Source organism: Melospiza melodia, chromosome 9 (assembly GCF_035770615.1).
Source record: "Melospiza melodia melodia isolate bMelMel2 chromosome 9, bMelMel2.pri, whole genome shotgun sequence".
Taxonomy (NCBI): Eukaryota; Metazoa; Chordata; class Aves; order Passeriformes; family Passerellidae; genus Melospiza; species Melospiza melodia.
In genome coordinates this window covers 19676906-19702856 of record NC_086202.1, presented here as the reverse complement: position 1 = coordinate 19702856, position 25951 = coordinate 19676906, and the positions used below count along the sequence as shown (strand labels likewise).

The window sequence follows — 25951 nt, the reverse complement described above, 5'->3', positions numbered from 1 at the left end:
AACCCCATTAGGAAAAGAAAATCCTGGATGGTGAAGTTAAGAGCAGAGTTCTGGCCCATCATCTGAGCCCATCATGTGCTGGCACCGGTAGCTCAGTGGTTGCAGTGCTCTGGGATGTTACTGCCCTGTGCTGTCCCTCCTGCCTTGCTGCAGGAGATTATTACATCCTCCACTAATGCAACAGAGAGCAGCCTGTGCCAGGAGCATGTTTCCACTCCCAGTCCAGCAGAACAACCATGGACAGCCTGCACTCAACCTCAGGGCATGAGTTGCAGGGGTGAGGAGCTGCCAAGCTTTACATTCTAACCTGCCAGCTTTAAATCCATAACAGCTTCTGGGCCACAGCCATTAGCCCACAGGAAATTAGAAAAAATAAAAGAAGATAATAAATAAAAAGAAATAAGTAAAGCACTGTAGTTCTAGCAGCTTTGTAAATCATGCAAGAGGAGCAGCAGCTTGTCTTCACCGCAGGCTAAGAGCCTGCACACAATCTGCAGCCACAAGAGCGTGCACAGGAGCCTGTGCCTGCAGCAGTGATGGAAGCATCACCACAAGTCTCAGAGCGCTCACAGTCTCTGTTTCCCCTTGCAAAACATACCAGACACCTGAGCACTTCACAGCAGCCACTGCCCTCTCCAGTCATGCTTCCTGACAGATCCCAACACTGTCCCACGAGTGGAGGAGCTCAGGCCTGAGGAGCTTAAGGAGATTTGTCACTGCTGTAGTTCATCAGGAGCAGAGTGGGATACACTTCCCATACAGGCATTAGCCCAGACAGGCCCTATTAGACAGACAACCATATTAATGGTGCCTTCACCTTATTTCACTAATAGAAATAGATCACTTATCACTCTTAGCTCAGATAACCCTTTGAGAGTGTGCCTGCAGCAGAGAACACCTGCCCAGCTCCACAAGATGCTGATGGTCCAGGTCAGGAATAGGAGGAAGGCTGTGAATGCAAGGCAGGGTCTAACACAGATCCTTGTGGTACAAACCTTGTTTGGTTTGTCTTGGGGCTAACTTTACAAACTGGAACTACCCAGCACACAGAGAGGTACACAGCATGAAAGGAGTGTCCTGCTCTCTAAGTGCTCTGCACTTTATGTGGACACAGCCACATGAAGAGAAACTGGATCAGAGAACCTGGAAATACAGCCAGCCAGGACACACTGAAAGAACCGGTCTCTTTCTTCTACAGAACACAAGAGTGAAACTCGAGAAAGCCAGAGATGGTGCTCACCAGAGCAGGAGGCTGCAGCACAGCAGAAGGCACTGCACTGCCCTCCACACATGCACACACTGGTGAGCAAGGCAAACTCAAGCTGCAGCCTCGGGTCAGGAAGCCAGAGCAGGGCTGGGCCAGCCCCCAGCACAGGCAGCTGTGTGCCAGCACCACCAGAAACACCAGCCTGCCCCGGGAGGAAAAGGAACCACCTGCGTGACCTCCACAGGCCTCGTTCACTCCTCCCTTTCTATTGGAAAGAAGACATTGGAAAAGCATAAAAGGCAAACACTGAGAAGTCAGAAAATAAAGATAATTTCTGTGATTGATCCTGCCTGAATTGAATTAACAGGAATAACACACACAAAGTTTTTCTGACCACCACAAGAAGAGATGCTGATGTAAACGAAGGCAGGCTGTCCTTGGCAGCCCAAGCTCTTTTCTGTGTGCATGCAGAAGTGAGAGGGGGAGAACTTGGGAAATCAGGGAACTGCAAGAGGAAAAACTAAAAGGTCCTGCAATGAAGGCAGGCAAAAGGAAGGCTGCAAAAATATTTTTTTCTCTCTTTTCTGCCATAGGTTCCCTGTTAGATGTAGAGAAGTCAAAGTAAATGTTCCCTGTGTGGTCCTTAAAGGAGCATTCCTCATCCTCCACGTACTTGATCTGACATCAGCACCCGACAGTCACAAGGGCAGCTGAGGCAGCAGAGATGATGGTGTAGTTTTGAGGAGAAAGCAAGATTGATACATTTTCAGATGGCAAGGCTGAAGCACTGCACCTGTAGCTCTCCAAGTCTAAACCATAGCTGTGTCACTCACAACTAGTTTCAGTAGCAAGAGAGATCAATTCATTACCATTTAGAAGCAGACACAAATACAGTAAAGCATATTTGGGCTGGATCCCATATTCATTACAAAGAATTAACCTCCACACACACCAAACTATATATCAAATGACAGATGACTTGCTGATCAAGGGAGTGTTTTGTGCAAAAAATACTCTCTGGAGAGGACTGAGCTGAATTTTGGAAGGAAACCCACCACACTCAGCCTATATACAAAGCCAGCTAAACTTGCTGTACCCGGCAGAGAAGCTCTGGAAGACATTACACTGACAGAGCTGGTCTATGTGAGCAGATACGGCTGCAAGCAGCGCAACAGCAGGCAGGAGAGAGCTGATAACAGGAGAAGCTATCACCGAGGGACACTGAGTTAACAGCCAGTAGCACATTCAGGGCAAAGCCCCGACTCAAGAGAGCAAGAACGCCACCCACGAAGAAACACCTTTCTTTTTTCAACTCCTACAGTATTAAGGAAACAGAACGTCACACAAAATTATCTGTAAATGTAACACAACTAACGAGGTATCAGTTGTCAATTTCTCAGCAGGGAAGCAATTCACAAGACTACAACATTCTCTAATAGACAGAACCAAAACGAATTACCTTCACATCAAGAGTACCTCCTAGTTTTCCAAAGAGAAAATCTAGGTCCATATTCTCTTTGAATTAAGGCAATGCAACATTAGGGACAACAGCAGCTCTTTTGGAACTCAAATAGATTAAAAGCAATGAGCTCAGAACCAGCAGAGTGCAGTCTGTCAAGGGAACGAACAACTCCAAGAAAGGGACGGAGGGAGCAGCTGGAGGCTGCCTGGAGAGGCACCCACGCAGCTGCGGAGTACGTGGCTGCCCCGGCGGCCCGGGCTGGGGGCGAGGCGGGGCGCGCCGGCTCCGCTCCGCACCGCCCGGGGAGCCCCGCCAAGCGCCGCCGGCCCCGCACCGCCCCGGGAGCCCCGCCAAGCGCCGCCGGCCCCGCACCGCCCCGGGAGCCCCGCCAAGCGCCGCCGGCCCCGCACCGCCCCGGGAGCCCCCGCCGGCTCCGCTCCGCACCGCCCGGGGAGCCCCGCCAAGCGCCGCCGGCCCCGCACCGCAACTTCGGGCCGGACAGAGCTCGGGGCGAGTTCGAACAGCGGCCAAAAGGCAATGGAAATGCACGGAAAAAGCCAAAACGGTTGAGGGCGCGGGGGGAGAACCCCCCACCCCAAAACGCGAAGCACGGGCGGGTTTCCCTGGCTTTGCAGAGGGAATCTGTCGCGGGAGGGAGCGGCACAGGTGGGGCAGCGGTGCGGGTCTGTGAGGCGATTTACAAAAACAGCCCGGCATAGCCTCCCACCGGGGTACAGCCCCCGGGCAGCGGGGCGCAGGCGGGAGGCAGCCCGAACCCTCCCGCGGCAGCGGCCGGGGACAGCGGGGCAGCCCGCGGGCTCCGGGAAGGCACCGGGATGCCGGGGACGCTCCCGGCCGGCCCGGGGGGCTCCCGCCGCCAGGTGAGCCTGGGCACGGTTCGGCCGGGCGGAGCCGGGGCACCGCGGAGCGCCTCGCAGGGACGGACACCTGTCCGCCGCCGCCGCGCTTCCAAACTTCTCCCAGAGTTGCAGCCAGACCGCTTCCCTACCGGCTTTGCAAGGGTCGCGGTACTCCATCAGCTCCTCCGCCGTCTCCGGTTCCCCCAGCGTTAAGGAGGCTGCGGGTGCGCCCGTGCCCGCGGCAGGCAGCAGCAGCAGGGAGAGCAGCAGGCGGCGGAGCGGGGCGGCCCCGCGGCCCATGGCGGCGGAGCGGGCGGCGCGGCTGCCCGGGGTGCGGGCACTGCGCGGCCACAGCGGGCCCGCGGCCGCGGGGGGCGCCGCCGCTGCCACTCACCGCGCCAGCAGCCAATCAGCGCCGCGCCCGCGCCTCGGCCCCGCCCCCTCCCGCCGCGCTCGGAGCCGGAGCCCGACGGCGGCGATAACGCGCTCCAAACACCGGGAATTACCAATAGTGCCCTCAGATACTACTAGCGTTATCTCGCATTACTTTCCCTCAGTCGGTAACTTCAGGGGCAGCCAAAGAGAATTAGCCCGTCCGCCGCCGGGAGAATCAACGTTTCACATGGCAGCCTTGTAACCCCCGTGTAAGTGGAGTCGTTACACCGTGGATGGAGAACGGTGGGAAAGAAAAAAAATCACTCCAAACCAAAGAATGGGAGAAATTAAGAAAGATAGGATTTAACACCAAGATGTGCATTTATCCCTCTCACCTGCTTTTCACAGCTGTTTTCAGAGGCAATTAGGCTGTTACACTATTAATTTGGGCTTTGGGATAATCCATATACTACAAAGCCTGGGAAATCAGGAAGATGGATCAAGTGCAAGATGCTCAATTGCTTCAAAATCTACACCTTGGTATCTGATCTAGTGGCTGTCTGAGCCTGTACAGTATCTTGGACAGCTCTAACAGCAGAACATGGGATAACACACTGGAAAGCATCATACTTCTAGGGCTGCTGGCTTGTGATGGAGGTAGATCACACAGGCACGGTGACTCTGCATAGTGACAGGGAAAGGGCAGAGACCCAAAGCCCAGCCATCTCACTGGGTGCTGAATCATCTTACAGATAATCTCACAAAGGCCAGCCAGGGGGTTCCACGTGAATTCAACACTGCCTAGCACAGCCTCTGGGCTGGCAAGATGCTAGGCTGAGGCTGCAGCAATATTTCCAGGTGGTCCCCTGTGCTCGTGCTGCTGAGCAGACACAGCATTAGGCAGAGAGGGCTCAGCTGGCATCCCAGTGAGCAGGGGACAGCTCACAAGGATACAAGTTCAGTGGGGTGAATGTGTATACACAGTCTCCTGGTGCCAAAACTGCTCCTTCAGCTGTGTGCTTCCCAGCTCCCACTGCAGGATTGTCAAGCAGCATTTCCCAATACAGCACAGGCTCCAAGACCTCCCTTCACTCAGACAGATAATCATTTGCCATCCATAAATTTGTCCCTTCTCTCTTGCAGCCTACAGAAATGAATGATAACTCAGCACAAAAGGGCACAACGTGATTCTGGCATCTCCTCAGCAGCAACGCAGTTTACTGCAAACTGCTCCCGCCACTCATTTAATATTTAAAATTGTCTTCAAACCTTCACAGAAGCCAAAAAGGCTGCATCAAACTCTAACATGAGTGGTAAACAGCTCTGCTACTCAAACATACAGCAGTTTCTTACAGCTAGTGTTCAATGAACCAAGGATGATCTAGGTTTCAGGCAAGCTTTCTAGCAGTGAAACAGGGAAGTTCTGGAGCAGATTGCCATCAAGAATTGTTGTTATCATATTGAAAAGCTCCATACCGTCTCAGTGACTTCTCATGGTCAGCTCCTCACAGCACAGCCAACAAACTCCAGCTCTCTCCTCACCCAGCTATCCCACTCTTTTGTAGCACTCATCTTCTTATTGGACACAGCTGTGGCTTATTAAGGGCGGGGCTGTTCCTAATCTTTGGTGATTGGTACAGCTGCAACTCCTCAGGTGTGAGACTGCCTTCTGCACAATTTTCTTACAATCTATCCCTCCACAAAGAACCAGGGAGTTTCCATCAGTGTAAGTTTTTGAAGAGTGTAGACTAACAGCCATCAAGACTAAACTTAGTAAGGTAACTTTATCAATTTCCTGAGTTTTATACTGCCCATTTACACACTATCTACTTTTTCTTTTTCTGTATTAGGTTGCTACTTTCTCTGATTTTGTCAGGTGGAAGAGCAGTTTAATGGTTATTTTTAAGAAAAAATCTTTAAAAGAAAAGCTGATCACCTCTCAGTGTTTCAGAACTCCCAGTGGGATGAGCACTAGCTGCTCTTTTCTCTCAGCACAAAGCCTGGCAATATACCTTTCTGAGGCTATGGGAAGGCAGAAAACGAAAGCTTGAACCTTGTAAGGGTGGTCAACAGCTTCACTGATCAGGATCATAGATCCTTGTCATCCCTGTGGAAAGCTGGGCTATCACCCACTAAGAACAGTCATTTGACCACATGGAAACTGCTTGTTAAGCTCTTCCAGCATGACAGTTTACACTGGGGAGCCTGACCCCTTCTGCACACAGAACCTCCATTATAGATGTGGACGGATGGATGGAGAAGAGAACATCCTACAGCTTTGAAGGAGGAAGAGAGCAAATTAAAATATGGATCCTTAATTGTGCAATTAGAGTGAGTCTGTGAGGGAGTTCAGAGGATCTATCACTATTATCCACACACAAAAAGTAGCATTGCCCTACTACAGGGAACTCTGGAAGTCTCTAACATGAGAACTGTTCAAACCTTCCAGAAATAGTTCTCAGTAACAATCCTGGCACTTTGCAACTGGCAGCCAAGGCAGTGTACCCAGAGCAATGACTGCTACCAGGTGTTTAGGAGATCAGCTCATGTCATCTTGATTGGCAGGGCCACATCAGTGCAACTAAGGAACACAGCCCTGTGAAAGGATCTTTCTCATCTGAGCTGTTAAAAGTCAGTGAAGTCTCACAGCAGCAGAGCAACTTGTGACACCAATAGTTAACTATCTGGAAAGAAAACAATCCATATCCATTGCTGTCAAAGGCAGTCTTTTTCTTTGTAGAACCCTCTCCTGCCCAACACACACATACAAAATCCACTGTCCTTTCAAGCCTCACCGAGCAAGAATGCACACAGCTCTTTCTGAATAGCACCCATGAGCAAAGCTATGTGTGAGCTACTTAGTGCTAATGGAATATCCCTGCACACAATATGTCCTGAGGCCAAAACACACACAAAGTTTGCTAGGTCTTCCACAAGACCTGCTTCTTCCCTCTTGCCAGCACTTGGGGTCCACCAATTCTTCTAACAAAGTGTCTGAGGCACCACTCCCTTGGAGTCTGTCCCACTGCTGATCCCACAGCTGCTGCCAAGTCTACCAAAAAACAAACACACCAAGGTGTTTGCATCACCAATGCAAGGGCAGATAGAGTCCTGGAGAGACGGAGCAGGACTCTGAACCCAGAACTCTTTCTTCTTCCCTCTGCATTTTTAGTGCGCCTCACTTCTCCTTTAGATTCTTTCATTGCTTCTCTTCATGGTAGGAAAGAACTCCTGCTGCAGGTGTAGCCCAGTGAGCTGCACCATGGGGCCCTCTGCAGAACCATCACCCTCCCTTTGCTTCACCCCTTCTAGCAGAGGCTCATTTACTCCTAGAACCATTGCAGGCTTCCTACCCTGACAAAACCTCATTTCTCCATCTCCCTTTTCCTCTGACTGTTTATATCTAGCAGTGTATTGCTCTCACGCTCCTTATCACTCCTAGAGCTGACCACTCTTGGGACATCCCTTCTTCCCTAAGCAGTCACAGACAAATCCAGGTGATAAAGTAAGGGTCAACCCCTGCTCTCTCTTCCTTCCATCACCCATTTTAGTTTCTTGTGCAGTAGATTGGGGGTGGGTAAATGTTTTATCAAGTTTATTGCCTTACCACCCAGGAAATACCTGCATAAGGTTAAATTATTTGCTGCCTAAAAGGAATCTTTCAAGATGCTGACACATACATGCTTAAATGTCGCAGGGGTTCTGAAATCCACTGTAGAGAGATCACTGCAGTCACAGGCACATTCACCTGTGCATTAACAACTCAAAGTATAATTAACAACAGCCTTGTCATAAAAGGCAGTGACACTTAGAGAAACTAGAAGTAAGCCATGGTTGGAAAATTCCTTTTTGTTCACCAAAGTAGCAGCAGGAAGGATTTGAAGTCACATAAAAATGCACCAAACATTTTTCCCATCATTAATGCAATCCTTGAACTATGTGAGAAAAACCAAGATGCTTATGGGGTAATTTTGAGTTGTATAGGGACAAGCTGTGGGAAGCAGGGAGAGAAATCTGTCTTATATGGAAGCATGAATTTTGGCTTGACCACTGTCTCCCAAACTGAGGCATGTCAAACTGATGTTTCATTACTTCACTTAAAATCCATTTTCAGGGTTCACACGGAAGTCAGTTATGCTTGGGAAGCATTGAGCAAGGCTGGTGGTTTTGGAGATCTCTGCTGCAAGGTTAAGAAGAAGGGCATGGGAACATCTTTGGAAAAGCATCTGCTGTTAAAAAATTTGAAGAGCTGAATCCATTGGTTTTTCCAAAGTGCTTTTTGCCATAGGAAAAGTTCTTTTTTTCCCCCCTCCTCTTTATGCAGATGAATAAATCTGGGAAAGTATAAACATATCTCCAATCCTCTGTTACATGATGGGATAATTGCATTTCCCTGCTCACAGGCAGGCATCCTTTACAGAGGCTGGACCATATGCTACCTGAGTTAAGGCTATTTGACAAGTGGGTAGAATTTAGTGAATCTCTCAGAAAAGATGTTGCTCCATCAAAAATTGCCTTAGAGAATTTTCCCAGTTACAGCTTCTGCACAGGGCTTCTGTACAGAGAATAACTATAGTAACATCTTCATCCAAACCACAGACAGAGAACATGCAGGTATTCATCTTCTTAGGTAAGCAACACCTTAAAATAGGTTCATCTTACAAGTCACTCTTTGGATCACTAAAACCAGGAACAGTCATTTCCTTTTTCATTATTTATTTTGCTATACACATAATTAAAAATTATGGTAATTTCCGCTTCAGACAAAGATGGGTGTTTGATCACTTTCTGGTAGTGAGATGAACAGAAAAAAAATTCTTAACAAAAAAATCACCTTTTATCTTGCCAATTAAAATAACTTTAAATGATTCTGCAGAATCCAAATGCAGAACTTAACCTAACAGTATTTCTTCAACATTTTATTATACAGGTCTCCAATTCTTGCAGGTAAATGGGTGCCTGACTCTAAAACTGTCACATCTTTTTAAAGCAAACAGTAGGTAATGTTCACTATTCACCTGCTAATGTCTGGTCAGGCATTAACAAAATAAGGTGAATATTTCCACCCCAGTCTTGTAGTTACTCCTGTGTAGCAGAGCAAGAGAAGCCTCACACTAAGTTAATTACATAACCCACTTTTCTCAGCCCAATAAAGTGATAAGACAAATTATTCAGAATGAAAAAACAGCATAAATTGAAATCCAAAGAATTACATATCTAGCAGCAGAGAAAACCACTGTACCTTGCTTAGTGCTCTAAATCTGAATTTCCTGATACAAACCTTTCAAAAATGAGAGTGAGCAGCCACAAAAGCTTCCTTGAATTCAGCCTCATATGATGTTCTCAGCCCTGTTTCGAAGCCGCTCAGAAAAAGTTACTACAGCTCTCAAAACATTTCAGAAACCAAATAAAAGCTTGTGACACACAGGGTTCAGGAAAAAAAATAAATTCACTGTGTGGTGTCTAACTGTAGCGCATTTTTCTAGGTTGAGCAGTTTGCTACACAGAACTGCTGGAGACTGGCCTTTCTCACCCAGATCCAGCATTTCCAGTTTATGGGACTCAGGTCTAAGCTGGAATCTATCTAGGTAATCATTGCATCCTACGGGTAAGCACACCTCACAGTATTAGGAGAATCCTAAAATAACAGTTTAGTAAAAATAGGTATTTTGTTAATTGTACGTAAACTCCCAATCCTACAAATACATGTCTTCTGGAATGCTGTAGTCATCCAATGCCAGCTGAAGGATAAGCACAAGCTTGTGAAGGAATGCTCTGGAATGCTCCAAGCCCATGGTCCTGAAGGAGATCTGTGTAGAATGTAAAGAAAGTTCAAATGGGTTTGGTTTTCACAACCAAACAAGCCTCAGCATGGTAGGACCTCAAGAGAAATTTGACAAGTTGTTCTGTACTGTATTATTAAGAGCTGGTGAGAAAATCAATACATCAATGAGGCAAAAATGCTGGTACCAGGCAATATCACCCCCTTGTACACCGCAGATGACTCCTTGTGTTTTTGCAAAAGCATTGCACTGTTGGAAAATAGACTGATGAAAATAAGAACACTCTAACTGGTACAGGGCTGGGGGCAATGACATTGTTAACAGCATATCTGTTTCAAGGTCTGCCTTTAAAATAGGTTACTCCACCAGATAAAAAAGCCATTTTCTTATCCTTTTCCTAAATGAATTTCTGCCCTTTAAAGTGATTCTCTCCAAGAACTACACAAAGCCTTCCAGATTCATGGGTCCTCCCATCATCTTTACAGTTTCCCCCCACAACCCAAACTCCCAAAATTGGAAGAAAAATTTCAGAACCACTGAATGAAAATACTGAAAGTAAGGAAGAACCCCTTTCCTGAACTGAAAACACACTCTTGGATAAAAGCACACTACTTGCAGAATGCACATGCAGATGTCTCCTCTACAAGTTTTGAGAATTTTCTCACTGATGCCATTTAGCAGAATGAAAATGTTCCCTTGAAAGGCTTTGGAAAACAAATGGCACCAAAACTTTATTTTTAAAATGAGCTATGATGCTCCCAAAGAATGCAAGCCATAAACTGCTCCAACACTTTCAAGTGTGGCTTTATTCCAACAGTCCAACAAGAGCAGGGGCTTTTGTTCAGGGCTAACCCTGGTATGAGACCCTGACCTTGGATGGCAGCAGTGCTAACAGCTATTGCAGGGCTACTCTGCCATAGAGCATTAACCTGGAAAAGATCCAAGGGATCCCAAACTGGAATTCTTCATCAATCTACAGTTCCAACAGACTTGAAATGAATCATAAGCTGCAGAGTCAAGAATTCATTCAAGAAAACAGGAGCCCTAAACTCCAGCTCCAACCATTCAGTTTACTCGTCCACAGACTGGAGGAGACTTCTCTTCTCCTGAGCTGATGCCTTCCGGACACACTGCAGTGGAGAAATTCCTGAAGCACTCACAGCTGCAGAATTTTGCTGTCTTCAGTGAAACTGTGTATATACACTCCCTTGGGCAAATCTGGCTGGATACTGGTGATGTTGAAGCTAGAGCAAAACTTAACTTTCTCATTCGTGTTAGCTCTGCAGTAATGATAGTGATAAGAATGTGCTATCACTTCTACTGTTTTAGTGTTTTGGGTTTGTTTTTTAACTGAAACTTGTTAAAGAAATACACCTAGGACCATCCTACAAAAAACAATTTTTGTGCCCTTTATACACTTTGGAATGTAATTTTGGAGAGGAATTAATAGACACTGTGGCTTCAAAACATTCAGACATCAAAAAGAGCGTAATGTAATGATTATTTACAGTGTCCATCCCCTCCAATCCAGCATTCATATATTTTCAATATGAATTACAAGAGGCACTTTCTATGTTGCACTCTGCCTCACCCGAAAATATTTCCAATTATATTTACCTAAAACATTTGGTCAAGACTGGCTATTGCTTACGCAACTATTTACCCAAATCCCTGGCACCTGTACCAAGAAATGGGAAGAAAAGCACTGAGCAGCCAACTCAAGAGTTATCAAAAAGCCTGGATTCAAGGACCAGAAACTCTTAAGAAACAACCATGGTAAGAGGAGTATTGTCTGTAAGATCTTTATTTCTTCCATAAAAGAGGAAGGACTACATCATCTAAGCAGAGAGCTTCCAATTTCTATTAAGCAAGATGGTTCAAGCTATACCCACATTTTTGGGGAGGAGGGCAAGTAGGGGGAAGGGGAACCAACAGCCTTGCCCCAAACAGCAACCATAAAGACAAGCTGTTGAAAACCGGTCACATTTTGCACTCCTTCAGAAACCAAAAGGGAGAAAACAAAGCAAACTCCCAACTTACGTGCTAGGGTGGCTGTATAAAAATGTCAATTATTTAAACACAGTACTTCTTGAGGAACCTGCTTGCAGAAACAAAAGCAATGTCTGTGCAGTAAGTATCTTTCCAATGTCACTTTAGAAGATATACAATCCTGTCTGGATATGCAAAAGCCAGTAATACCAGAGGATAGGAAAAGCAAGTAGACAACCCACCATCCTGTGGCATTAAAAAGTGATTAAATGAAATTCACAAATGGTTTAGTGAAGTTTCTGATAGACTAATCACATAGCGGGGCTCTAAACAGAGAACCAGACCCATTATCATAACATTCCCTTTAAAATAACTTTTATCTTGGCAGAGTACTTAATGTATTTATTATATGGAGAAAATGGCTTCTCACTTCAGATTTAGAAGGAAAAGAGGGCTTCCCACAGCTAGTACTAGTACAAAATCCATTCTTTGCTTTAAGTCTCCATGTTTTGGAAGAAAGATGAACTAACTGTTGACCCAGGTTATAAGCTCATGTTAAAACTGGCCTGTACTTCAAAACAAAACAGACAAAAAATTATTCTGCTGTGCAGCAGAGTGTTCGCCTACAGACACCAATGATTCACCTGAAGCAAAACTTAATTATTTTCTGACAGATTAGTTAGAATTGGCCAGGGAAATCAGAGCTAATTTTTTCAGAAGCCATATGCAGCAAGGATGCACTGCTTCCCTCTATTACCTACCTGTACAGTTCACCAAGCTAAATACGGATGTTTCTCATTGTGGCTACTGCATTACCTGTACTTTTTATATAGAAACAGTACACTGCTAATCAATACAAATATTTGGCTCATTTTTTAAATTCAGGGAGTTTCCTTTTACACGGCAGGTGCTCTATTTCAGGTAGCCACACTGATGAAAACATTCCTACATGGCAGATGTCTAAAAAAAATCCCATGAAAAAATCAAGCCAGTGGCTCTCAAATCTGTCACAAACACATTCAGGATATTTCTAGGTAAATACAGTGCATAATTAACAGTCATCTTAGAAAGACTTAACCTTTATTTGCCCATTTATTTCAGTCCACACTTACCCCCACTTTTCCCAGTACACTGGCTGGATCACAAAACACTTTGCCACAGCCAAGAAGAATCTTTTTGGGTTGGTCACTCGCTTTGGAGTTGTATTGTACAATACAGTTGTAAGCAAATTCTGAATTCAAACCAAGGGGGATTGATAGATGAAAACCACGCTAACATTGTATACAGAAACTGGTGCTCAGCAGAATTGCCTTTTCAAACATTCTCCATTGCAAACTCATCTATTTTCACAATCAAAACATTTTGTCTGAAAAGTTTATTTTAGTTTTCTGAACACTCTAAAGCAACTGTGCTTTTGATGTTACAAGTGTTCAGATAGGATTAACAAAAATTAAAATGTTCTAAATTACAAATTTAATTCCTGTAAGAGCTTGAGAAATAGAACAGAAAAGCATGACATACACACATTGTGAAGAAACCCCAACTTTTCATGCAATGGCAGGCAAGATGTAAAAAGCCACCCGAATTCACACATTTTTACACCGAATCATCAGAAAAGGTACTCTGTAGTAAATCTGTACATCCAAATACATTTGGGATCTACACCTAAGTTACATTATTTAATGTTATATACACTTATTACCCCTTGTATGATGTCTAAAGGAAAATCTTCATTCAACCCAAACCCAAAAAAAATATGCAAGACTAACTTGGAGAAAAGGAGAATCACTTTAGACATTCAGTTAAAACGTTGGTTTTGTTTTAATCTAGACCTCAGAGTGTTTATTAAAAAACAAACAATCCTCTTCATTTAACATTTTGCTTTCTAACTGTACAGTAAATTGCATTGCAGAGAACACATCCCGTCTTCAGACTGTATTTTCTTTGGATGGATTTAAGATGTAGCTGGATATTACTTTAAAGATAAATAAAGGGAAGTTGGTCCAACTATAGCAATAGCTGATATATTACATGCATATGGGAGTTTTATATATGTTTAAATTATTTTTTTAACAAATGAGTGTAGGGTAGTTGATATTGCAAATAAACCAAAAAGCACCTGGAGTTGAAAATACAAAACATACCTCCTATCCTGGCAATGGCAGTAAAAATCAGAAGAGTAATCTTTCTGGAACAGCATTTTTACATAATTTAGAAATGTTGAGTACCAGGAAGACTACTAATCAAGTAGTTTTAGCAGCCAAGTTTCCCTCTTTATACTGAATGGAACAAATGCTTTAAACAAACTGTTTGTCCTCTTCACTGAAGAGAGCTAGTCTATTCATCTTTAATGAGCTAGGTTTTTTGTTTTTTGATGTTGGTTTTTTGGGGGGGAAAGATTAGCCACATACTGTAGTAATGCCTACTGCATATAATCCAAGCATTTGCTGTGAACAGTTGGAGAAAGCAGTCAGTAAGAACCTAGGATCAATGAAATAGATGTTACTTTAAGCCATCCACGAAATGGAGACCCATATAGTGCCCAGTGTTAAAACCCAAATCTCTTCTCGCGCTTTTTGCTGTGCAAATTCATCCCCAGGAAAACAGGAGCTGATCCATAGTTCAATTTTCTTATTTCCTTAGTCAATTTTCACATTAGTGTAGATTTTACGAACAAAGGCACTTGTTCCCATGTAACCAATAGCTCCTGCAAAAGAAACCAAAAACATTCAATATGTTAGAGAGCTGATCATCAGAACAAGCCAGCGGCATAAACCCCGCACACTTCAACAGAGAAAGTCACACAAAGCACTTACTCTGCACACAGAAACTTCTTACCTGCAATACTTGTTCTCAAACTCTAATTATGCATGTTCCCCCTGAAAGGCTGACAGGAACTTCCCCTGTCTAGCAATCCAAATCCATTAAGCCATCTTACCAAGAGGCCATGCTCACTTGGCCTTGATAAATATAGCAGCCCCCCTACTGCTGCCAATAACCAAGTCCATTTTTTCTGAGCAGAGGGTAAAAAACATACAATCACCCACTCTGCAGGGAAGGTGGATGGGAGGGCAGGTTTTTATTATAAGTTACATGCCTTCTGGATGACTGTTTTATTGGCAGATGGCTTCTTCCCTCCCACAAAGCACAAATAATAATAGATCCCCATCCCAGGAGTCTTATACTCCAAGGAGGTCTGTACAAAGACATTAACAAGTAGCAGTTAGTAGTTCAAGAAATTGCAACCTGTGGTTTTCAAATTAGTAAGAGTCATGAGCAAAGCATGCATTGTCACAGCAGTAATAAAAGAACAGGTCACTGAGTTTTTGATAGGGGCAACAGTTTATGCTAAACCCAAAATACTGCAGTATTAAGGACATCCAGAAAAATTAAAGAAATGCACGGGACTAAGGCCTCTTCTCAGAAAGAGATTCAGCAGCTCTCCTGGTCAAACCCAGAACCTCAGGTTTGCCAGGCTCAGTAAATACTGTGGTCTTACAACATCAGCAGGGAATGTCTTCATCTCTTCCAAGCAAAATGAGAGTAAGTCAATTTGGCTGATCGTCATGTTTGAAGTGAAGTTGAAAATCAGGCAAGAATTAGAGACAACTGCTGTCTGACTGCCAACACAGTCGTATTTTACAGAACAGATAGAGAAGTCAGGGTCTGTAAATCACTACAGAGAACTCCTAACATTAAATGCTTGGATGCTTGGTAAAGAACACTCTTAAGAGAAAAGACATTTTTCCTTCCTTGAAGAAATGAAGAAAAGCCCAGAACAAAGCATTGCAGTGAATTACGATGCACCAGAACTGCAGAAGAAATGTTAAATATAGAAGTCTAACCCATGCTAAAGTTTTAAAGCCAAACTTTCCAGTAAAAATATAAAGTGGTTGTTTTGCCTTTACATATTAAATCTGTACAGACCTGCAGCTGGCATTGCTGACTATGGAATTATTCAGGTTCTGAAGAGTTCTTTAAGTCCTGGAGACTGATGGGATAATTTATGAAGCCAGCCATTAAGCTGCCACAAAGTTTTGATTTTTAGACCCTCAAAAGCCCAATATTTATACCCAATCAAGAAATCTTGCACAAAGCAAAACAAAATAACTAACAATAAATCATTCCAGCATTTTTGGAGCAGTAAGGAGCTTGTGGATTCAGCTTCTGTACAGGACAGCATTCCAAGTTGTATAAATATCATGGCAACCATTCCACTGGCCAGCAACAAGAGATTTGCATTACTAACTTGGGCAAAGCAGAGTTCCATTAAAACAAGTACAGCACACACAAGATCAGGTTGCTGCCTGCAAGCAAGCTGGGGATGCAGCAGAAGGAAGGCCTGACTGTTCAAGGAGAGACCAGTGCAGCACTTGGACAGACCCAAGTGCAGGCTGTGAAGAGGTGATGAGAGCTTGGAGTCATACAGAAGCATGTGCAGACTTTTCTGCAGCTTGTCAAGAAATTAGTCTTCTGTCTTATGAAGTAAATGAACAAAATAATGGCACTGGACTCCTGCTTTAAGACTCACCAGGCTTTTCCTGTTAAAGCAAACCCAGCCAACAGATCCAATTCCCATTTCCAGTGCTAAACTGAGATACACTCCAGAACTTGTTCTTTAAGAGTTCCTCTAGTGATGTGATGCCAGGTATCACAGAGTTTTGAGAGAACAAAGCATTAACTGTGCTTCACTTGGGATCTAGAGAATGCATGAGGTGGAAGTGAGGGGGAGGAGTAGAGAGTAGCAGTCACTTGAGACCACAAGCTCTCATCCCCATAAACAAATCATAATCTATTCTGAATCAGAGAGGTGCCTTAGCCAGCAAGGCCACTAATGGCCAATACCCAAGGCAGGGGTTAAGCCTCAAGGCTACTTCACAGGCATTGAATAAAACATGGGGCAGGGAGGCAGAAAACCCTGGGCAATGAGAACTAAATAACATCCTCCTAAGTCAAATGCAAGGCAGCTGGCTCATCTGAATAAAAAAAACATAGTAAAGGGAAATATTTTATTTGTTTATTAAACACCTTAGCAGATGATATTTATAACCTGGTTATGGCCTATTTAGGTTCAGCAGAAATAGACCGCAAGCATATTTCAGCAGAACAATAAGCTTTTAAATAAACAGAAAAATCCAAATACTGAGGAAGAACAACCACGCAGCAAAAAGAGAATAATTCCCATCTATTACTTCAAACCAATTACTACAGTTGTGACTTTGTAAGCACCATTTTTTTTTAAAGCTCTTTAAGCACACTTAAATGCTGAAGTGTGGTATTGCAAGAGTTCTTTCTATGTTATGTAGCCCCTAAGCATTCCACTAAGTTGGGAAATGAGTCTCAACCTTTTCTGCCACTAAGAGAGAAACATGAGGAGCTCAAAAGGTTTGGAAATTCTCATGGGCTCCCTGCTGTCCGGTCCCAGAACTGAGATGCTCTGCAGAGAGCAGCAAACTTTGTGGATCAAAGCACCCCACAACATGTGGGATTGAGTTCACTAGGCATTGTCAAGGGCATTAAACCCAGAGCTGGATGATCCATTCCTACAGAGAGTTTCCCTGTGGCTGCTTTGGGCCCTAACCAGTTCATCTCACATCCAACTGTGATGCCCAACACGCCCACTCCTGTGAGCCTCCAGAGAACAGCTCCACACCCTTTTCACAGACCTACAGGCAGTAGCACACACACTGCACAATTCTTTAACGCAAATGTTTTTGTTAGACCTCAATGGCTGCAAGTTCCCTACACAAATGCTTTTTGACAGGGGATTTTTCTTCTCCACTCTACATGCTGAAAATGGCACTTCTCAGTAAAAAGGAATCTCACGGCTTCTCTTCCAACACATTGAAAAAGACAAAAAGAAATTTCAATAGAGTTGTGGAAATAAAGTTTAGTGTGCTGAAGTATTTTCAGGTTTTAAAAAATTTGGATTTTAAACTAATATTCCATCAAATAGTGTCCTACCATGAGAAGAAATAATTTGACAATCTCCCTTTTTTGTGTTTTAAAACACATTTTAATTACAGAAATTGGTGGACAAGCTTGGCTTCTGCATCACAGACATTTTAATCAATACTGGCCTGAGCACTTTTGAAAGAAAACATTAGAGCTGAAAAGTATAAGCCTATTAAGGAAAAAAAATGGCTGCAAGACTACCGAAACAGCAGGGAAGTCTTGTAATGTGCCAAGAACCTGATGAAGCAAAATTACATTGTATGAGAGAAAAGGGGAGCAGGTACTCAGCTGTTAAATGATGAATTTCCTTCCCTTTTTATAAAGCATTGTGGTATTACCCACCCCTTTGAGATATCAAGAAATACATACTTTACAGAAGTAAGTTCCTGTAAGACATCTCGTGTCTCAAATATAACTCTAAGAAATCTTCCCACTAGCTATAGGACTATTCTTTTACTGCTAAGAAGTATTAAATTAAGATCACTCACCAAAAAATCAACATTAGAGAAAAGTGCAAAAGAATCAAGAAGCACTTGCTGAAGGTCATAAAGGAAATGATAAAAATAAAGTTAACATGTGAACAAGTTTTTGGCCTTAACAAATGACCTCCCTGCCATGAACTATGTTTTTGTCTAAACATCTGTCAAAATAGTACCTTAAAAAACAATGAAATCCAGCTGCACACAGGAGCACCCTGCACTCTCCTCACCTGTGAATATTGCAATACTTATTCTCAATATTTATTGCAATAATTATTTTTCAAATGTTATCCTCCAGCTCTCAGTCCTCTGTCCTGCTCACCCTCATATATACATGCCACAAGACACACATGGCCCTGTCATCATTGATGCCTCAACGGGTGCACCTAGCTCCTTGTCTTGGGTGACAGTAAAAAATCCAAAGCAAAATGCTAGCATGGTCTCAATTTCATTTGGAATTTATTTTGCAGGATTTCTTGCCAAATACTGAGTCTTTCAAGCTTGCACAGAGGCTGAAATTCCCTGCACAGCATATAAATTATCTTCCTATCAGAGGACACAATCCACAGGAATCTCCTATATAAGGCAGAACCAAGTCTAAGCAGAAAACTCTTCAGATTCTTCTTAAAGACTTTTTGAGCAGATCTGGCAGACATACACATTCTACCACCAAAACCACAAACTAAGGTCAGAAATATGAGTCTGAAAAAAAACTGTTAGAAAACCTCCAAAATATCTGGAACTTACCACACATTATTCCCAGAGCTGTGCTAAATACTGCCATATAACCAAAGTAAAATGATGTTTGAAACAAGCCATACATCCTGAAAAAGAAAGATAGAAATTTATGCTAGCCGTTTCCCGTTTTTTATTAATAAAACTGATTTGGCAATACAGTAATCTGATATTCAAGCAAGAAAAGTATCACTTACTTTGTCTTGAAAAAGTAGTAGTAAAAGGAGTACATGTAAACATAAATCGCAGTTGATGCCGCAGAAAGAAAGCTTGTCCATTGCCTAAAAGTAAACACACATGTCCATCATACAACCAGCCAAAAGGCTTCCCAAGAAGATGCACAATGCACTTGGAAAAGACCCATCTAGACTGAAAAAACACTGCTTTTCCACACAAGTCTCCCAATCTGGTTACCTATGAAAACAGTGCAACACTTACCACCTGTAATCCTCTGCATTTAGCAGGAAATACGTACAAACGATGGTCACACAAACTGTCACAATGCACAGGATAACCAGAACCAGCATCATAAAGCCATAAACATAGTAGATCTTGTAAGCCCAGAATGAAGTAAAAATGAAATACCTGAAGAGAGTAAACAAAATTTGCAGATGATATTGTAATTCAACTTAAATTGTAATTTTTAACCAAACTGGGAAACAGCTGAGGTACTCACATTTCAATAAAAATTGATCCAAAAGGGAGGATTCCACCTAGGCAAACAATAACAGCTGGTTCCATGAACCTGAAAGATATTAGGATTAGTTTAGGGACAACTGAAATTTTTCATTTATAAACATATTAAGACCAGATTATTAATATAGCACAGGAGATTGTTTAAAAGACATGCTAACAAGAACACTTCTCTCTCATACCAGCAGATTAGAAAGATTCCCTCAAAAATGTCACATGTATGGATAAAACAAGAAATTACTCTTGAGGAAAGCTGAAACAAAACATGAGGTTGATGCCTATCACCTACAGGCATAAGATTAGCCCTCAAACCAGCCTTAAGGCCACAGAAAGAATCTTTCCAGACAAAAAGGGCCAAAGCAATCAAGTTCCACTAGCCCTGCAGGAAGGGAGTGAAAACACAGTGCTGTTGATGGCTACAGATACAGAAAAAAGCACAGGCAAAATTTCACAGGATAATGGTTATATAGATAAGAACCAGTGTTCATTTTTAATGCTATACTGAGTCATGAACATATAGTTAAAAATGAATACCCAGCTACCTGTAAAAGACACTGTCACTAAAAGGTGACCTCTCTTTAGCACTTGCAATGATGCTGAATCCAGCTAGTAACCAGTGATTTCATTTGCAGCTTCTTTTATTATTTATAGGGAGACTTGTCTAAGCTGATGGTGTGTTACTTCATCATCATCAAGAGAAGTATTTTTAACTGCCATGCTGATCCAGAAAAATCCATCAGATTTCCAAGATACTAGTCACAATATAACTTAAATTCTAACACCTGAGATGCACAACCCACCACTAACAAGAAAATCAGTGTGCTGCACTTCTTGGACATTACAGGCGTACATGTTTCAGTACCCCTTTCACTTCATCTGTTCCACTCCTCTGAACAGGGAAAGCAAGAAAAGTCTATTAAAAAATCCTCTGAGGATATTTTAATTTCCGTAGCTTGCTGCTTTCACCTCAGAATTAAATTAATAGGAAAATGTGATTGCATTCATAATTTTCCAAAAACCTAAGACTAGGCACCACTTTGCATTCACATCAAAAATTATAAAGCCTTCTTCACAGTTCAAACCATATACCTGTAATATTTTAGGCTCTGTGCCATCAACAAAAGTACAGAATTGGGAACAGCATTGCAAGCTTCTCCCCACCATAACCCTGCAAATATGTCTCAGTTTGTGTTAGGAGACCATTAATCAGAGCAGTTCTGCCTCCAAGGCACACTCAATCCTAAACCTGTAAGAGGCATTAACTGAAGTGGAGAGGTTTTAGTGTCAATATATCTATACAAGAACTGAGTTGGCACCACCCCCTTCACACAGGGACTAAAGAACATTTCAGGAAAAATTTGAATCAGTGATCCAGGAGTGTAAAATCTGCTACAACTATTAACCACAGTGTTTTAATTCAAAAGAAAAATCATATTAGGAAAATGTCAGTTGAGTGGTTCTTCTAGGCATAACTCCATTTAAATTAAAAGGAATTATTCCATTAAAGCTGAAGACCAGAAAAGCCATTTTAAATGTACTGAAGTGAACATTTCCAGTTAACATTATGCTCGTCTTTACCATTTCTTCTCTGGTATAGGACGAGGCACTGCATTGACACGACACGGGAAATTAGGCTGTCCTGATAGATTTCGGCCAAGAATAGTCCCAACGAGGTTCAGGGGAAGGATGACAAAGAAACAAATACAGCACACTGCCACCTGCAAGCAAAAATTTACAGTTGCAATTAAAAAAACAGGTCTAAGACAACAATATAAGATAATCAACTAGTATTAGTCCTTAGTAGTTATTGCCGTAGAATCATACTCCTACTTATGAAGCATTAGTCACCATATATTTTATCAAATAGAAGCATTTTTTCCCTGAGAAACTTTTTAATAAACATTATTAAGCCTATTTTCATCCATCAGTTGAGAGAACAGAACCATTACAGACTGCTTTACTGTTTCCACCTAATTATTATACTCAATACATTGCATAAGAAATAAAAGGAAATCTTCATGGTACTTCATAACAGAAAGTATTGTCAGCGTTTATTACAGTTTTGCAGAAAGTGCAAGTGGGAATTTCTCTGGGAATTAACATAAGTGGGAATTTCTCTGGGAATTAACATCTAGCAGTTAGGTAGTTGCACACAAAATTACAGCTGTTGAGTGCAGAATTTTTAATCCAATTAAAAAAAAAAAAAAAAAGCCAACCAACCCAATAACAATCACAAAACTATGTAAGAATGCTACCAATTTTGATTCAATTTTGGGTTCAATGTTTTCCACTATGCATCAACCAGGCAACTAAGAACATTGACTGACAAAGAAACCAGTGACCACTGGTACACAAAGATACATAATTTAGAAACACAACAAACCTACTTACATATAAAAATCAAGTTCATGCACAATACAGGAAAGAAAGGTCAAGTCAATGCTCCAGCTCTTTCCAGTGGAACAGCCTCTCTAAAAATCTACCATGAATCTTTTTCTGCCACTATACTTATCTAGCTCCATTTTTGCTATTCCTTAAAGGCAACATAATTTATCTCCCAAAAATAGGAAAATTTCAAGTGTGAAGTAAGACATTCTGAATTCATAACTCTTCAGCACAAAAAGAAATAGCATTAGACAGTTTGGTAACTTTTTGATATTGATAATTAAAGACAGAACAGTTGCCCATAATGCAATCACTACAGTACTGAATATTGACCCTGTGACCTTTTCTATGCAAACATATGAAAATATTGCCTTTTAATGGCTTTGTTGCCTGAGGCTGTGTGTACACCCTGGTGCCTCCTGAGCAAAGGAGCTACATTCGCCTTCACTCCAGCAGAATGCAAAGTCCAGCAGATTAATGCAAAACAACAGAGAGCAGAACAGATCTAAGAGCACACATTGACTTGCTTTAGAAGCAGTTACTCAGAGGATAAATGAAAGCTGCTCATGTATGTTGTATCTAAGAAACCTACAGCAAGCCCCTGAAAAGAAAGAATGACATTAGTTCAATACAAACTTAGCAATAGGTGAAACACACAAATTTAAGGCAGCATTTGACTAAAGTCAGTGGGTTATTCTTCTATTAATGGCTAGCTTAGGTCAGATGTGAAGGGAAAACATTGCCTGGGGTTGGATGGAGCAAACCTTCATGCTTCACAGGAGGGGTACACCAAACTGGTGGCTCAACAAGCAGAAGCACTTTCCACACTGCTCTGTATATCTTTGAGAAGAGGTTATTAAAGAATTACTTCATGAGCCACTAAAATACGAAGTGTCACTGGTAAATAAGGAGACGCTAAGTTGTACTTATACTTGAAGTACAAATAATATAATAACAATAAAGCAGTTTTTACACAATTAATTTAGTATCTCCTATTTATCTTCTTCCATTACTCAAAAAACACAGGTAGGTAAGCAAGCATAATGTTTTAAGTAGGAAACTGAGGCTGCCTAAGAAGAAATTTCAGGAGAAGCATACAACTCAATGGATACAGGTTCTGCCCTTGAAAACTTCTCAGTCTAAGTGAAGGAGCAGATGAGAATTTTCAGATAAAAATGTCAAAAAGTATCAGAAACATCAAAGAACATCATCTTGAGTGCTACATTAATTAAAATCCTCATCAAAACATCCCAGCTTGCTTTAGGTGCAGTGGGTAGAAGAGATTTTCAAGAATTAAGGCTTGGATAGTATCCAAAAAATTTCTGAGCTGAACATTCTGAAACCACTTCCATTTTCAAGGAGAGTGTGCTCTGCTTCCTGCAGCAAGGCCCTCTGGATGTGTCAGGTGGTCCATCCTGCTCTGCAGTGGTGTTCCAGCAGGCAGCTTTCACACCTGGCTGAGGCAGAAAGCTCAGATCCAGGCAGTGAAAGGGTACCTGTACTGCTCATGCAGCCATAGCTGTCATTTATAGTGCAGGTTTTAAGATGACTGTAGCTTAATTTCTTGATCTTAAAATTTCACCTGACTGGGGACAGTGGTAGAAAGAGAATCCACTGCTTTACTGCATAAACAAACTGCACAGGAACTGCCTTGGGCTCTAAGCTCACCTGCAACAACACTTAGCACTTTGCTTTTGCCCATCTTGCAAAATGTGTCTATTTTACAGAATCCACACAGGAAGATTATAACCTTGGACAAGGTATCAAGCAAGGAACATCTAGGCCTTAATTACTGATTAGCTGGCAAACTCCTGGATGAAACAAGGCTGCCAGTAGCATTTCATTGCAGTGGTACCCTCAGCACAGCTGAACGGCTTCAAACCAGTAGGCAAAGGAAAGGGCTCAACTTGATCCAGCAGGGTTTGGCTGTTGTGTTATCCAGGAAACTGACTCAGCAGTAGCTTTGAAATCTAAAATGTTCATCTGCATAAAACAAGCTGAGACAGATAAAGGTCCCTTGAATAATGACTTCAGTAAGTACACTCAAGCTATCTCTAGTACACCTATAATTGGCATCCATCAGAAAAATCTGTGGTTTCATTATCAGATCAGTCAAAGTATGACTGATAATGGTGTAACACCTCACATTCTGTTATCCAGTTGGCTGAAAAATTAACTGATTTCAAACAGAACAGCCAGCATCTTCAGTGATACCAAGCAGCAGCACTAGATAAAGTCAACATTTTGTTAAACAGTGAAATGCCACCTGTCTTAGTGCTATCCTGTGTTCTGAGGACATGTGCAAGTGAAGTACGTTTTTTTCCTTTTATCCTGGAGCCACTTCAGGAGTCTAAAAATTATCTGAGCTAAGTCTGGGGTGCAAGGGAGACACAACTGAGCAAACAAGGATGAACCGTAGCAGAGGCTCAGGAATGCCTCCTACTCCCACCTGGCTCTGATAAGCTGTCCAGAACGAAGAAGATGTGCATGGTCTTTCTACTGAGATAAAACTATTCTAGAGACAGCAACCTACTGGCCCTGGTGAGATGACCAACAAAACCAGTACTGGTTGTACACACCATGTTGAACTCAGCAGCATCTTCTTTCTTGATTTTCACTCACTGACTCACAGGTAGTCTGCCAGCTCAGATTGATGACTGGTAAAAAAACTTTCTTCACTCTTGGCAATAACAAGCCTTCCCTGGATGTAAGAGATGACTGGAGATAGCTGGTGGTTTTCAGGCATGTTCCTCTTAATTACAGGGCTGAGGTAAAACCAGTGCCCCTCCTCTCAAACTAAACAGGTAGTGCCGTAGCCACAGATGGCAAGGACAATGTTTGCAGGCTGGGCAATATCCAAACCTACAGAGTCTAAATCCTAACCAAAGCAAACACAGGCTACTGGGGTAACAAGTGTCTTAAAGGTGAAGTAGCAAGACTTCTGCCTAAAAGGTTTCCAAGAGTAAGAATATAATGGCAAGAGAAGTTCAGGCACTTAATGGCCTCCACCACCACAGATGGAAAGGAGAAATGAAGACAAGACCAACACACAAACCTGCTCTACCCTCCTGCCAAAGTCATTGACAACATACTAAAAATCCAATCCCATTAACAGCAGTTGTGTCATAGGCAGAGATAAGAAAGTTACATTTTTTCTGAGTGTTTTAAGAGTTGTTACTGTAACATCAGCCAGGGGAAATTCAGAGAACCGTTTTAATGACTACTTCATAAAGCACAAATTATGCAAAGAGGCAAATACATCAGATCTTCAAACCTGGTTTTTCATCAAGCAAACAAGAAGAGGTTCTCTATAATCCATGTTAACCAAAACAAATTATGTGAGTTTTTGTACCAAGCCACTACATTAAAAAATACTTCTTTAATTTTGACTGTTGCAATTTTGTTGCACAAAATATCTTACACACTAGCAGCCAATTTAGTTTGCAGGTTTCAGTTGCCATAGAAGAGACTGTCAACCTCACCAAGCTTGCATTCCTTCTAACTCCTTTTTTGTTTTGTTTTGATGGGGAAAAAATATTCTACTGCCCTTGACTGAATGTGCAGAATTCAGTTTTCCATATTTGAAAGGAAACATTGTGAAGAGGGATATAATTTATTTCCTAGTGCCACATGTTTCATATTTCCTGACAACTGTAGATTAAACTTCTTTCAAGGGTGATAATTAAAATTTTTATGAGCATATCTAATATTAAACAGCTACTGGCAGGCTATGGTGCCACGTCTGCTTAATGCACAGGGAAGAAAAGCAATAAAAATTAACTGTCAAAGCAGCAGCTTGATCTTCCCTGTCAGCTACCAAAATGCACTGAGTCATGAGACTCCCTCCCATATAGAGGTTACTAAATTTCTGTAACACAACAATTTTCTGCACATTGTCCAAACATTACAAGAAAAAGAATAGAAGGCTTCAACATAAAGTGTTACAAGTTTTATTACAACTAAGTTGTTAATCTAGACTGTAGCTTTGAGTAATAAATTGAACTGTTGAAAATGTAGGCAGAAGAATT

The 25951-nt window shown here is 42.3% G+C and overlaps 2 protein-coding genes across 2 annotated transcripts in view; both read right to left on the bottom strand.

The window, feature by feature from the left end:
- TLL2 (tolloid like 2) overlaps positions 1-3829 on the bottom strand; it is an 85710-nt gene extending 81881 nt beyond the window's left edge. The window contains exon 1 of the mRNA XM_063163675.1: positions 3679-3829. Coding sequence (XP_063019745.1) covers positions 3679-3829 — 151 coding nt within the window. The remainder of the gene's footprint in view (positions 1-3678) is intronic.
- Positions 3830-12739: 8910 nt separating this feature from the next.
- TM9SF3 (transmembrane 9 superfamily member 3) overlaps positions 12740-25951 on the bottom strand; it is a 41257-nt gene continuing 28045 nt past the window's right edge. Inside the window, exons 10-15 of the mRNA XM_063163674.1 lie at positions 21117-21256; positions 19522-19590; positions 19284-19430; positions 19043-19126; positions 18858-18934; positions 12740-14383 (exon numbers count right to left, since the gene is read on the bottom strand). Of these exons, the coding sequence (XP_063019744.1) occupies positions 14316-14383; positions 18858-18934; positions 19043-19126; positions 19284-19430; positions 19522-19590; positions 21117-21256 (585 nt within the window). The 3' untranslated portion in view covers positions 12740-14315. The remainder of the gene's footprint in view (positions 14384-18857; positions 18935-19042; positions 19127-19283; positions 19431-19521; positions 19591-21116; positions 21257-25951) is intronic.